General features: G+C 45.7%; 1 protein-coding gene across 4 annotated transcripts in view; it reads left to right on the forward strand.

Annotated features, from left to right (window-relative positions):
• Window positions 1–13,276, forward strand: part of CNNM1 (cyclin and CBS domain divalent metal cation transport mediator 1) — a 59,655-nt gene extending 46,379 nt beyond the window's left edge. For all 4 annotated transcript variants that reach the window (XM_086680599.1, XM_086680600.1, XM_025918048.2 and 1 more), the window contains 4 exons: window positions 7,612–7,795; window positions 7,947–8,096; window positions 9,721–9,822; window positions 10,806–13,276. In XM_086680599.1, coding sequence (XP_086536725.1) covers window positions 7,612–7,795; window positions 7,947–8,096; window positions 9,721–9,822; window positions 10,806–10,885 — 516 coding nt within the window. In that variant the 3' untranslated portion in view covers window positions 10,886–13,276. The remainder of the gene's footprint in view (window positions 1–7,611; window positions 7,796–7,946; window positions 8,097–9,720; window positions 9,823–10,805) is intronic.
• Window positions 13,277–15,247: the final 1,971 nt, after the last annotated feature.

Consider the following 15,247-nt stretch of genomic DNA (forward strand, 5'->3'; position numbering starts at 1 on the left):
CGCTGGGGGTTAAGATTTCAGCATAGGAATTTGGGGCGGGGAGCGACATAGACTTTCAGTCCCTAATGTTATTTACATCCTAAGTTTAGGAAATCAATATGAAGATTTTGCTTGCTGTTTTGGGGAGGAGAATGAATGAGAATTTGAGGCATCCTATTTAATGATCAACTGGTGAGCCCAGAGTTTTCTGGAACATGTCTAGGTGTGCCTGGATTGGGGAGCACTTTCAGGGGATGTATTGGACAGCTCCACAAAGAGGAATGTGTTAAGATGAATACCTGGCATGGAGTTTGTAAGGATTTTTTTTGAAACTTACAGATGAGCTCATGGATATCCATGCCTAGAACATAAGGAAAGGGGACATTCTACAGCTAATGAGGAACATAAAAGGGAAGTGTCTTTCCTGATGTTGAGAACCCCAAACCCGAGGTCAGTTCTCAGGTGCAGGTGTCATCCTTTTGGTCAGGCCAGAGGACTTTGCTGTGACCCAGGGCGGCTAAGTGGCACAGAACATGGTCCCTTTTCCCACCTCGACATGTTGACATTGAGAAGACTAAATGTCAAAAGTAGAAGTTGAGGGGAGGTTAGAAACCAATTAAAGTATTATTCAGAAACCTCCTTCAAATCCTTGCCCCAGTCTCTTAAAAACTTCAATTGTAACAATTCTATAGAAGGGAACTTTGGGAGTTCAAGCTCTTGTTTGAACGTGCACTTGTTTGTTTGTTTATTTATATATATGTATATATATGTATATATATGTATATATATATATGTATGTATATATAAGTTAAGTTGATGCCTTAGACTAAAGTTGAAAATTCCCTTCTGCTGATGTAATAGGCTTGCTTAGGGCTGCCCTTTTATTCCCCTCACCCACCTGCCCCCCTACCTTTTTAACAGAGGGGGAGCTTTTGAGGAAGCTAAAGACTGTTGAAGAGAGGTGTCCTCACGGCCCAGGCTCCTGTGATTGGCTGCATGGGGAGCTTGCAAGGGGTTTTCATGTCCAACAAAAGTTCCAGAACGTTATTAAGTCCGGAAGTAATTTGGCTTTAAGATAAGCTTCAAAATTAGAAAGTTGTGTCTAACGATTATCTGGGAGAGATATTAAAGCCACGATTAGTCATAGTTAGTAAATTATGAATGAAGGTACCAAAGAATCCTTATAAATTTTTTAACAATGCTTTTGGTAAATATCATCATTAAACTAAGACTATTTGGCCGATGTCTTATAGTCTAGATTGTGTAACCGTGACCAAAATGCCCCATCACCATCTGGTGGCAGAATCCCTAAATTGCAAGATGGTGTTGTGAGAGATGAACTTCATTAAATGATAGGAGTCATCACACTGGTTGAAGGTTAACTTCTGGACACGTTGGCTGCCAACTCAAAATGTCCAAAAGTGTACAGTTACTTCGGTTAGTTTCAAGGTAAACAGGTCTCCATTCCTTTGTAATTTAGAGGATGCTTGAGTTCCTAACTGGCTGCTGTGTAAGAGAAGACAATTTGAACTCAAGCTGCACTAAGAAATGCCTGTATCTACAGCAATAAAGAGAGAATAAAAACATGTTGGCTTTTGAGCAGTGGTTTGACTTCCTCAATGAGCCAAGCAGTAGGTTGAGCATTAACGAGGGATCTAGACACCAGTGGCTATACTAAGAAATGTAAAACATATCCTCTGCCTAATGAGTTTAAAATCTAGTAAGAGAGAAGAAATGTAGGTTAAGCAATAGTGACCAAAGCAGGGTAGTATCTAATTGATTAAGAGTTTGTGTGACACTTATTTTAAGCACTGTATTGCTGCGAATGGACCAGACCTTTAAGAATTAGGAAAGTACAGGAGGAGGGATACCAATAAACAGGCGTATGGAAGATGAGTAAGCACAGTGCATTCAAGGGAGTGTGAAGAGAGAAGCTGGGCTGGCCCAGTGGTTCTGCGTGTGCGAGCAGTGGGAGCACCATTGGGCACAAGGCCGGATTATCAGAACTGGGCAGAGAGATTCAGGTTGATCTGCTAGACCTCTGCTGCCCAACATAGTAGCCAGTAGCCACATGGGGCTGCCAAACACACTGTGGTTCATCCAAATCAATGTGCCGTGCATGCAAAGTACACGTTGGATTCCAAGGACTTAGTACAAACACAGAATGCAAAATTCCTCATTAATACTTTTATATTGATTCTGTGTTGAAGTGAAATTGTTTTGGATATGTTGGCTTAAACGAAACACTATTAAAATTAATTCCCTCTATTTGTTTTTACTTATTTTTAATGTGACAAGAGAGTTTTCAATTACTTATGCAACTCATTATATTTCTATTGGACAGTACTGTTTTAGATAGTAAGAAATTCTCACATGGTTGAACAAGAGAAGCAAGGTGATGAAAAGTGATGCTTGAATCAAAAATGTGAAAAAATAGTAACAATAAAAGAACTGAATTAAAAAAAAAACAGTAATGCTTGAATCTAGAAAATGCAGCTGGTGAGAGGTTGTTTCCTGAACACATTTTCTAGAGTGGTGCCTTATCAACAATTTCTTTCAAGGCGACAGATTGACATGTCAGTAGTTTATGATTATGGGTTTTTTTAATATATATATTTAAAAAGAGGAAGCATTGTGAAAACAAGGCTGTGAGACTTAGGGAGAAGGTAACTAGTGGGTAGTACCTTTCCTTCTATACAACCATCCACCAACAGTATAGGCCCGCCCCCAACCTCTGCCCCTACCCCTGTACTGGGCAACCACCCTGCTCCCCCTACGCAGAACCATGTGTCTTCCCTCTAATGTTAGGTCCTGGCCATAGCTGTCTGAATCTTCCCTCTAACATCATTGACAAGTGGTTATTTAACATCTGTGTGAATGCCTCCATGACACGGAACTCAGTACCTTATAAGGAAGGAGTACATTTACTCAGGATTGTTACCAGATGTAATGTTTTATTCCCAGCTCGTTCTTTTGCTCCAGAACAATGCTTAAAGAGGGTTAGAGTTCCCGGATCCTTGCTCCCAGGTTCCTGAAGGGACATATCACTTTTTCTTAAGAACAAAGAGAGAATGGTACAGCTCACTGTGCATGTGGCCTGGACAGAACCTGTCCAGAAATAAACTAAATACAGTACTTTGCAACACTCCTGAGAGGCTTCTAGCTTGGGCAGAACAGCTAATGTCCCAACTGAGCCCATAAATCCATCTCACAGTCAAACAAGAACACACCCCCTTCCTTCTCCCTTCCTCCCGTCTTCCCTTCACTCATCATCTCTGCCTCTCCATCTTCCTTTTGTCATTGTCCCTACTTGGAATCTCCTTCCTTCCCCTACTTTGTCTTTCACTTTATTTTCTTAGTTACGGATTTACTTCCCTAAGACCTCATCCTGCCTTGACAACACCTCCACTCACTCCTACTCCAGGGGCAGAGGGACCATTGCTCCTGCCCCTTCCCCACCTCATGATGTGCCATGCACAGTTTAGATGAAATGAGATGATGATAGATTTGATGCCTTTCTTCGAAATGTATGCCCATTATAGAGTTAACTTGTGAGAGATCGATGTGGACGTATTTTAAACAGTCATTTCTAACAGTTGGATGGCAGGTTCAGTGGCGTTATCTCATTATCACTGGGCCTCTGTTACAGGCCAGCTTGAAAGTGGCAACACTGGGACTAAACTAGAAGCCAAATCTAAACTAGTTAACCCGAAAAGAGTAATATCAAGTACTCTGGTGAGCTTATCAAGAGTCGTTTAGGAAATGTTTCTGTCCTTTAAGCCAGAAGAACGTGTAAGACTCTAAAGAAAGCTCCACCTTTGGGAAGCCCATGGACACATTAGAGAATTGGGTTTGATGGTGACACTGGTTCCAGTTGTGTGCCAGCTGGCTTTCGGTCATCAGATGCCTATAGACCCCAAGCTACAAAGCAGTTATTGGGACACCTCCTCTAAAGGATTGTAAAAGACAGCCTAGTGCAGCCAGGCACACCCACTCACAGTGCAGAGCCCAGGCTGAGATCGTTGTCCCTGAAGAGCAAGACTAAAGGCCTTTAAACTACCAATATCCAGGTTACAGGGGCACCATTGTTAGGGGCACCACTGGAGTTTCTCCCTCTGAAAACTTGGAGCTTCATAGTCTCACTTCCCCTGCCACCTCCCTGGCTCCCATGAGTGAATAGCACTTTCCCAGGCAAAACCCGTACAGTGGAGACAGTGCCCTGGCTAGGACTCTGAAAGCTTGCTAACTGTCAAACTTGAGGCAATCCCTCAACATTTCTGGACCTCATTTTCTTATTTGTAAAATGGGGATCAAAAGAGCCCTCATGCCTACCCAACACAGTCATTATGAAGAGCAAAGGGGTAACACATACCCAAGTGCTCTGTAAGCCATAATATACCCTATGGATGGAAGGTTCCACCCTCCTATCCCAACCTCTACCTGCAAGAGCAAGCTCTTATGGGTTAGTAACACTAGCACTAGACCTCCCACCCACATCCTAAAACCTAATATCAGTTCCATCTCTTTTATGAAATTGATAACACTTCCAGTAATATATATGATTCCAAAAATGATATATAATATTTTAAATAAGAAATTAAAAAGAAATTGCAAACCAATTCGGTGAAAAAGCAATAAGGCATGAGTTTGTTATTGTAAGTAAATAATAAATTTATCTGTGAGCTTCCTGGTCCTAAAAGCAAAGAGGGCAAACATAGTGGACATTTGTGTTTTCATCAAGTATATCATTTTTCTAGAGAAAGGAACTTTTTCCTGGCAGTAATTTCTTGAAGTATTTATCAAATGGATTACTATAGGACTATGGAAGACATCAGAAAAAAATAGTACATATTGGCCTCATCTGCAAGTTTTGCCAGTTTATGTTCTTCATATGGAGCTTTTTTTTTAGTTCAGCCCTGTATGCAAGCTGGGGGTCCACTATGAAAATCAAACATCAGTGAAGGCAACTATTAAGGGGAGTGTAGATAATAATTGGTTACAGGGGCATTTCCAAGAGTCCAGAGCATTGGACTCACCCATGGTGTGCATTGGGATCACCTGGGGAGCTTTAAATAATCCAGATGTCTGTGCCCCACTCTCAGAGATTTGGATATAATTGCTTAAGGGTGTTGCCTGGGTATCAGGATATCTTAAAGCTTCCCAAGTGATTCAAATGTGCTGCCAAGGTTGAGAACCACTGTCCCGGGAGGCATGAATAATTAGCGTGTCACTTTGATCCTTTCTCTGAAACACTGCAAGTCCCTGAACCATCAGTATGGGCAGCATCAGAGTCAATTGATGGTGAAATCTCTAATACACGCCTGATGTTCTGTGATTGACTCAAGGTAAGGTTTTAGTCTGAGGGTAGGCTCCAGAGTTGACATCTCTTGGGGAAATTTTGGAACCTGATTTCTCACTTCCCAACAAAGGGGGCTGTAAAAGTCTACAGTAACATTGAATCTATTGAAGACTTTAGACAAATGCTAAGTTGAGACCCCCATCGTTGCATGCCATAAAGCAGAGAACATGCCATTTGGGCCTGAAAAATATCAAAGCCAGTTAACACTTCGCCACTTTATCCATTTGAATCCTTTAAAGGATTCAAAACCTGAGTAGGAGGACTGTGTTTGATTTTAACTAGGTCTTAAGTCAGTGGTGCTCAGAGTGCAGTCTCCAAACCAGCTGCATCAGCATCACCCGAGGACTCGTTAGACCTGCAAACTCTCAGGCCCTACTCCAGACCTAGCAAATTAGAAACTCTGAGAATGGGGCCCAGCAATCTTGTTTTTAACGAGGCCTCTGGGTAATTCCGATGCTGAAATTTGAGAATAACGGTTTTAAACTATCAAGAGAACTTTGTCCCCTCTAATGGGCAGTAGTATAGCTAGAAGCTTGGGATCTCTGCATGTGGGTCTCCCATACAAAATGCAAAAAGACATACATTCTTAACTGGTGTTTTGTGATTAGATTAGTTGTGCTTGGAATTTGCTCGATCCTCATGCAAGACATCCTGAAGTTTGTTAGAGAAGAAAAGATTGATAATGTCCAACAAAGTAATGAGTTCCCAACTTGAGGGGAAATAGAAGATTTCTCTTTATGATGAGAAAACATTGCCTGAATGGTTGTCGAGGCTAGATATTTTGGTGAAGATTACAACCCAACATTCAGGATGAGTGCTAAATTTTTAAACATTTTGGGTAATTAGCGGACCATAGGATCTAGAAAATGTAGAAAGAACATCAGAGGATAATAAAGCAGAATAAAATACTCAATAAAAATGACCAGAGCAACAGCCTGTACAGAAAGGAAAGGAGAAACATAGGTGTATGAGGAAAGCAGAAGTGGGATGAGCCAGAAGTGATGGAGAGTCACCCCCCTGAGAATGTGAGTACTGAGCTGTCTAGGATTGACTCCAGGACTTCAGTTTGAGCATCACCCACAGCCCCCAGGGAGGCCAGGCATCCAAGCCACCGGGGAAGGGAGGGTCTAGAGGGCAGGTGCTGGAGAGTGGGCAGTTGACAAGGGGCCACTGTTAAAAGAGCCCTTGCCAGATACCAAACCAGCTTCAAGCTGCCTCCATTCCAACGTGGAAATCTTAACCATTCCCTCTCCTATTACCAGCCACGCAGCCTTACTGTTCCAACATGTAATACCAATCCTGCCCCGAAAGGAAAGGGAAAGAACATGAACAGTGTGTGGTTTTGCCTGTTCTCTAGCTAAATGCAGTGAAGAAGGGAGGAAAACATTTGAGGTGACCATAGTGCTTGAGAAGACATGGTGTGGCACTATGTGCCATTGTCACTTTTCACCCCGTGCCATTCATGGATTCATGGTAGCACATTTCTATCCTGGGTGGCACAAAAACTAGCTAGTTTTTACTGGACACAAGGATGTGAGGCATGAGTCTGCAACATACACCCAGAGAACAGAGATGACAGATAAACCTTTCTGTATTCCAGAAAAGACATGTTTCCTTCCTGGAATTACAGGAATTCCCTTCTGGTCTGGCTAAGCCTGATTCTCCAGATGCTTTTACTTGTGGGTGAGGCTTGACACATCAGGAAAGTCGCTAGGAAGACTCCCATGATCTGATGAAGGAGCCCGGAGACCTCTGCTGTGGACTTTTCCCACATAGGAGCATGATCCCACATCCGGTGGCGGGCCAAGTCCAAATGAGAAATGACTGTGCGCTCCCAGGCCTCAGCATCCAGCTTCCTGAGAGCAGGACGTGGAGCAGCAAAGCTTCCCTCACTACACTCCCTGTGGACCCTTAGGAAGAGGTCCCTTGGCAATAGTGGAAGCATGTATTTAAAACTTCTCTATGGGCAAGTACTCTGCTACCTGAAGGTGCCCTCCAACCTCCTCCGAGGCTCAGGAGAAGGCTTGGCTCCTCCAGGGGCACCATGGAAGTCCAGAGCCAATAAAAATGACAGTGGGGACTCATTGTCCCTCAACTGCTAGGCTGGTACAGCTTGGGAAAGGACCCGGTTCATGGATCCTCACCCGCAGAGGTCAGGGGTTCCAACGCACCCTAGTAGGGCTGCTTCTGAGCTCGGAGAGGCTGACCACATCCAAGGAGGGCTCTGCCCAGCCCCTCTTGAGCTTCCTCCCCTCTCTGCCTCTTCTTTCTAGATCACTCGGCAGCAGTACCAGAATGCACTCACTGCTTGCCACATGGACAGCTCACCCCAGTCCCCCGACATGGAGGCCTTTGCTGACGGAGACTCCACCAAAGCCCCTACGACCCGGGGTACACCCCAGACCCCCAAGGATGACCCTGCCATCACCCTCCTGAGCAACAGAAACAGCCTGCCGTGTAAGTCCGTTGGGTGGATGGGCTGGGCTGCCGCGGGGTGAGGGCAGCCCCACCTTCCTCCTTCAACCCTGCCCAGAGCTGCCATCCTGTAGCAGTTGGAGCCGCAGGTCTTCTCCAGAGCAGATGGGCATACACTTGCTATCCTCCCCAGGCAGCCGCTCAGATGGGCTGAGAAGCCCCGGCGAGGTCGTGTACCTGAGGATGGAGGAGATGGCCTTCACCCAGGAAGAAATGACGGACCTCGAGGAACAGAGCACACAGCAGCTCTCACTGTCTTCTGCAGCAATTCCTACGACAGCAGGTCGGGCAGGGAAATTGGGGTCGTCACCGTCGGGCACTGGGATGGCCCGGGGGAAAATCAAGGAGGGACCCCAGCCCCCATGTAATATTACCACCTCCTCACACAGTGAGCGAGGGAAGGGAAACTCACACTTTTCTAAGTGCCAACCCCTCACCAGGCCTGTCGATCCATTCTCCCAGGAAGACCATGTGTAGGGTGGTGTTAGGAGCTAGGTTTCCATCTGGATTCAGATCTTGGCTCCTTCATTTAGGAGCTATGTGATTTTCAGCAAGTTACTTTAACCTAAGATGCTGTTTCCTTATCTTAACAGATAAGTTTCTTCCTTATGTTAATAGATGTAAACCATGGTGGCTAGGTCATGAAGTAGCTTGGGGCATAAATGAAATAGCTTATACAGAGGGTGTATCGCAGTGCGTGGTACCATGCTCTGTATTAGGTAGTTCTTAGAGACCTGCCTTACAGATGAGGAACCTGCAGTCAGCCAGCACTCTTACTGGCAGCACTCTTCCCCTCTTTTGGGCCAGAGGAGGTAATCTATAGAACTTGTCCTGAGTTCTGAGAGCATATCATCTCTGAGTCTCTCAACGTTTCTGTCTTGGCAGTGGTGTTGCTCTGAGCTCCCTATGTCCCACCTGTCCTGAGATCCTCCTGTCCTTGCCCCACTGAGATCTACTTCCCCAGGCCTTCAGCAGTGCCTTTGCCCCCACACCTGACCTCCCAGACCTGCCCCAGTCCATAGTCTGAGACCCCTTGAGTCCAGAGCAATGACCCAACAAGTGCTCATCAATTTTTGCAGTCAGTACAACAATATATTTGAACTTGTGGCTAACTCAGAATATCTGGGACATACATAAGCACCATGCAAGGACCGGAATTTAGAACTGGTGTTCTTTTTCTCCCTCACACACTGAATTCAGTAGCTAAATCATGTAGCAAGAAATTGTATCAAAGGAGTAAGAATGGAGAAAATAGAGTTCATCTAGTCCATCCTCCTTGTATGACACAGGGACCTTGCATGCGGACCCTGAGGCCCTGAGAAAAGACTTGTCTGGTCTATATACTGCACTAAAAGCAGGATCAGCCTCATACCTTTGCGTGCAATGCTGTTTCCACCACCCCACTCTGCCTCCCAGGTCAGGTTCTTACCTCACTGGTATTAAGGGCCTGGGCCTCTTCCTGGCTTTGAGATTCTGTGCCTCTCTAAATCCCCACTGGGTTCGGTGGGAAAGATAACAGACGTGTGCTTAATTGTTACTGAGCCCTGTGATTTCCCAGGGTCTGAGTAAGTATCCCCACCTCAGGGTCCTCAAATGTGCTTTTTGTCTGGCAAAGATACTGAACAGAGAACATCTTGTCCTCTTCATCTCTCTCCTGCCAAATAACATTTATATTGTTAGATTCTCGCTCCTGGTCTCTTTGTTCCTTTTGTGGCACTAAACTGCCCTTTGCTAACTAATGAGAGCCAACACCTTCCCGGACATCCCCTCCTGTTACAGCCACCGCTGCCTTGGCTCTGGTTTTGAACTTTCACCTGCTGAGGAACATCACTCAGAATCACCCTTCCTACATCCCTGGGTGTGTAGGTTGGGAAGACTTGAGTTCTTTCTTCTTTCCTTTCTCTCAGCATCAGATAGTGAATGTTGTAATATCAACCTGGACACAGAGACCAGCCCCTGCAGTAGCGACTTTGAGGAAACCGTGGGCAAGAAGCTGCTGAGAACCTTGAGTGAGTAGCTCTTCACTTAGATGAAAGCCTCCCACCAGCTAGTTAGTAGAAAAATTATCTTAGGATATTACCCCTGGAGGAAGAACCATTGACTCCTTGTGGGAACCTAATGAGGTATAATCATGGAAATCTGTAACAGGGCTTGGGCCAGTACTGTGCCCTTGATAATGGGGGAGGGGGGGATGCATCCCATTCAGTTGGCTGTCATCTAGGACAGGAGTCTGCAAGCCATGGCCACGGCCAAATCCTGGCCTCCCTCTCCTGCCCGTTCTTGTAAATAAAGACTTACTGGATCGTAGACCCATTTGTTATCTATGGCCACAATAGCAGAGTTGAGCAGTTGCAACAGGGACCAAATGGCCTGCAAAACCTGTAAGATTTACTGTCTGGTCCTTTAAAGAAAGAATTTGTGTCCCAGAGACTCAGTAGAAAGGAAAGCAGTATCTTTCATGAAAGGAAGTCAATAGCAGAAAAATACTCCTCCCTAAAAACAACAGAGCTGGGAACACAGTGCCCTTCCATCCTTGAGGACAATTGTATGATTACCCCACCTGCCCCAATGCAGAAAGAAGGTTGTTTCCAAGCTACAGAACGTAGGTGTGTGGGAATGGCCCCCAGCTACACCCACCAAAACCCTGGCTCATGGAACACCAAAGGCTGTGAGACCAGCCTTCTCACAGGAGGTGTCTGCCAGGCAGTTGGGCCTGGTTCTGAGGAGATGGAAAGACCTGGTTCTGAGGCATTACCTGCGCTTTACTCAATCCTCTCAGGAAATCTCCATTCCACTGGCACTCGCCTGGCTTTTTGGAGATGTCATCCCAGGTAGATATAAATATGCTGATATCAACACCAGGATGCAATGCAGATTACTTTCTGCAAAACTGTCAAGGGCTTTGCCACCATTTCCGCATCTGTTTTGGAGAGAGTCCATATCAAGGAATGTCCTCCCAGCCAGAGATTGATCCTTACAAATTGTTTTTCAGGTGGTCGAAAAAGGAAGAGGTCACCTGACGGAGAGAGAGCCTCTGAGGAGAACTCCAATTTAATGCCTCTGATCACATGACAGGGCAGACAGTGTTTGCTGGGTGTATGAGATTCAAGAGCTTTGAGGGAGAACCCACCCTCCCATCTTCTGTGTCTCCCGAGGCCTCCCACAGGTGACAGAGCATTCTGCTTTCCTTACCACCTCTTCACCCCTAGCAGTCAGTTTGGCAGATTTCCCCTTGTTGCCTCCAGTTTGACTCAGAGCCTTGCTGTGCCCATCATGGATGGAGGGGCCTCCGGTGGAACATGCTAGAAATGATCTTCTCCACGGCACAGTCTGGGACTGGAGAAGAAATGACCCCAAGCTGACAATGCCACTCTGGGACCCGACTCCCTTTTTGTTCTTTGGGATCCCCCCCATGCCATATTTCATGCTTAGCTTAGCTCAGAAGGCGCCACCGACAGACAGGAGTATAGGCAGCTGGAGCAGCAGGTATGAAGGTCAGTTCAGGAGATACACCAAGAGTTTCTCCAGGACTTTAGAGCTGTGGGACTCGGCAATGGTGGCATGTGATGTTACAGAACAGAAAACTGTCGGTGACCAGTTTCCTGTTAGATAAGGATTCTAGCAGCCTGGGAAGTGTGTCTCAGCTGGAATGGAAAGACAATGAGATGGAACATCAAGTCACCGTCTTGCCCAGGGACACATCTTTTTGGCTCCCTATCAGCAGTCATCAATCCATCAATAAATCTGCTCTGGAAGAGAAGGAGCAGAGAGCAGAGACCCAGTTGGGAGCCAGAGATGGAATTTCAGGTTTTAAGTTCAAATCAAAGCAAACAAACAAAAACTTATGTAGAAAAATTCTAAGCTGTTAAAGCAAGTATAGCCATGACAAACCAAAGAGTGCCCAGGTCAGCCAAGAAGGATGCAAGCTCTCATGGGACTTCAATGTGCATTAAACAGGAACATTGAAGAATCGCTGTCCTTTTTCATCTGTTCCCCCCACTCCACCCCTTACTCCTCCCCAGCAGGTCAGCTAAGTGTACTTCTCTCCAAGAATTTACTAGATCTCTTTTCACCCGGATGATGGGACATAGTCAATTCCAAGTATGGCCACTAGGTGGCGAAATAACTCCACATACCTAATTCAAGAATAAAATCACTAATCACACAGATCACTAACCACACAGCCAACCAACCTTTGGGAAAATGTAGAAATAAGTGAAGGTTGTCTTTGGGACACCTGTCTCCCTTTCTGTCTCCCATTCCCTGAGTTCCCTCAATCAGGGATCCAGTGATCCCGTGGTGCCTGCTCAATCTCCAAACCTTCCCCTGGGGTATACTATCCAGGCTTACCCCCTCTTTCCCCCCAAACTGTCACTCCCACACCTCCATACCCATTCAATCAGTAATCACACGGAGAGGGAAGGAGACTGATAATTCATTCCTCTGGGTTATTTGCATCTCAAAAGAAAATGCTTACCCATAGGAATCTTTAACTCAGGGGTTCTTAATTTAGGGGTCAGTCACCCCAGGGGTTCCATTATTGGACTTCAGAAGGTCTATGAGGCCCGTAAGACTGTCAGAATTTAGTGTATGTGTTCTTATGTGTGTTTTCCAGAGGGCTAAAGCTTTCATGAGATTCTCAAATGTCTCAGACTCACAAAGAGTTAAAAACCACTATTTGAACTCAGTGGAACTTTCAGCCCAAAGTTTCTGCAATGCAGAGTGAAGTGAACAGTGGGCAGTTCGAGACAGATACAAGTGGTCTTCTCTAGTGTCTAGCAAATCAATGGGGAAAGCGAGGACCTGCCAAGAAGTGGAAGTCTTCAAAGATCCTTGGCACAACCTAGGGTATCATACCACACCCCCACACGTTTGTCCCCGCTTCCCCACCAAACCAGAGCAGATGTTGCAGACAAGAGTGCCACAGCATTTGGAAGTAAAGATTTTCCCACTGGAGATGCTCTTTCCAGCAGTGTATGCCTGACTTCTCACCCCTTGCTCAGTTCTGCCTGAGGCTCAGCAGTGCATGACTCCTAGATGATTCCACAGCTGCCACCTACTCCCAACACCTACTCTTGCCAAATAGGAACTGGCAAAGTGTCAGCCCTCAGTGCCGGGCACCTCAAACCCAAACCGGTGAACACTGAGTTTCAACAAGAACGGTCATTGTGCAATTTTCCTGCCCAGCTGGCCACTGGCCCAAGGGGGCCTGCCTGGCTAGTCTTCCTGTCATTATTGCTTAGGCCATGGGGCTCAGGCCACTGCTGTTGCATACACCCATCCCTTTGCAAATTCCCAAAGGAGCCTGTCACCACTCCCCTCCCTATTCCCCACTCTATTCCCCAAGATTTCCTTCAGGTTAAAAAAGTTAAAAAAAAAAAAAAAAAGGATTTTAAAATAAAGCATTCATGAAGGCTTAATTGTAAATAATTTTTAAATAAAATGAAAATGCTTTTCCTGGAATGTTTTTCTTGCCCCTGAAATAGCTCAGTTCTCAAGCGGTTTCACATTTGAGACGCTGGTTGGGTCGGAGCACACATGGAATGGTCTCACCTGAGGCCCACCTGCCTCAAGAGGCACGGCTCTCAAGGCCAGGTGCAAAGCTGTACTTAAGGTTACAGGAAAGCACTGGTGCTCTACTTTGGAGGCCAGATGGGTAAGATTTTGCTGGAACAAATGCCAGCAATGGAAAGTAAAACCCAAATGAGAAGCCCAAGTGTGAGGACAGGAAGTACCAAGCCGATAATGAGAAGGGGCTGGCATTTGTTGAACCCACGTGACGGGTGAGGCACTGGGCTGGGCACCTTCCAACTTCAAGGTCTTGGGGGCCAGACCTGGGCAAGCCCCTGAAACAATGTGTTGGTCCACACTGGCTCCCTTCTGCAGACCCTCTGGAGAGGAACCAAAGTGGCACAAATCCAGTGTTTTCCAACCAAAGGCTGAGAAAAGGAACAGGAGAGAGCTAGGCATATTGATTTTTCAACCAACTAATGCAAGGACGGAGCAGCCAGACAGGTAAGAGGGTGTGTTTGGGCATTTAACATCTTTGTGGAAGGAAGGTTGGGATTTGAGACTTAGGTCAGTTAGTGGCCTATGGACAATTTAAGACTCTCCAGTCTGTTAACCCTACTAGCAATAATAAATGAAAACACCGGCTGTTTTGGTGAAGTCTTTATGTGCCAGGTATTGTGCTAGGTATACATTTACTCATTTCTGTCTCAAAACCCCCCTGTGAAGGTTTTAGTCTGTGAAACAGGCTCTGAGCCATCAAGTGGCTTGCTCAAGGTTACGCAGCCAGGAAGTGGCAGGCCCTGGAGGTAAGTGTCCTCCTCCTGAGCAAAGGAAACGGAAAAAAAAAAACAGTCCTACCTCTGAACTTCGCAGGGCACACCTGCAGAAGAGGCCCTGAGAAGCCCTACCGCAAAATCTATGGAACTCACTAAGCCCAGCTTTTCCCAAACTTTAACACAAAACCCTTTTTCGGGTGAGCATGGGGACAATGGAACACACTGAGAGAAACACTAGCCTATATGCCAGGGTAGAATGAGAGCCAAATTCCCATTGATTGGGGCTTTCTTTTATGCAAAAAATATTTCAGCATTTTCATAGGGACGTTCTGGTTTAAAGAAGTGTTTTTAACCAGTTTTTGCACTAGTGTCTTCCCCCAAGAGAAAAATTGAATTTAAATTCTCCCTAACAAGAGAAATGAAATACTAAGAACTAAGACTTTGTGGGGTAGGACTGTGCTTTGGAGGGCCACACACCATTTTACTCTCAGACTTCTTTTGCTCCCTTGAGGTACTATACCCTGTTGAGAATTCCTGGATTAAAGCTGTGCTTAGAGAAGATGACAGAAGAGTGACAGCAGGTAGGATTACTGATCCCGGTTTTGTGTCTTCCCTTACAAATGACCAGCATCTTTAAATAGGAAGAACAAACACTGATGGAAAGGAAAATAGGACAGGAGGTAATGAAGAAATGAGTGTGAGGTCATCTCTTCAAATCTGTCCACACCCACCAGACCCAATCACACAGTGTTCTCTGAACGACTGCCTGGGATCCAGCTGGATCCTGAAGGATCTGGAAACCGTATCCTGTACAGAAACACTGAAAAATGGGGGGAGGGAGGAGTTTCATGGAAAAGCAAAAACAAGGAATAACTGCTACTTTCAACTATTTGAAAGGTCCAACCTAAATGCCAATAGACGTGGTGTCCATTGTCTAAAGGAGGGGAGGAGGGGACAGAGGAGCAGGACAGACAAATCAAATTCTGGGTCAAGGTAAAGGTCTTTTTAATTAAGGTGCTCACCAGTAGAATGGGATGCTTCATCAAGTACTGGAAGAATCCATCTCCCACCCAGTCCAGTTGCAAACGAGGAGTCAGGGATGATACAGAAGAGACTTCCACACTGGGGGAGACAGACTGGAGCTGAT

Source organism: Puma concolor, chromosome D2 (assembly GCF_028749965.1).
Source record: "Puma concolor isolate L17-30 chromosome D2, mPumCon1.1.hap2, whole genome shotgun sequence".
NCBI classification, from domain to species: Eukaryota; Metazoa; Chordata; class Mammalia; order Carnivora; family Felidae; genus Puma; species Puma concolor.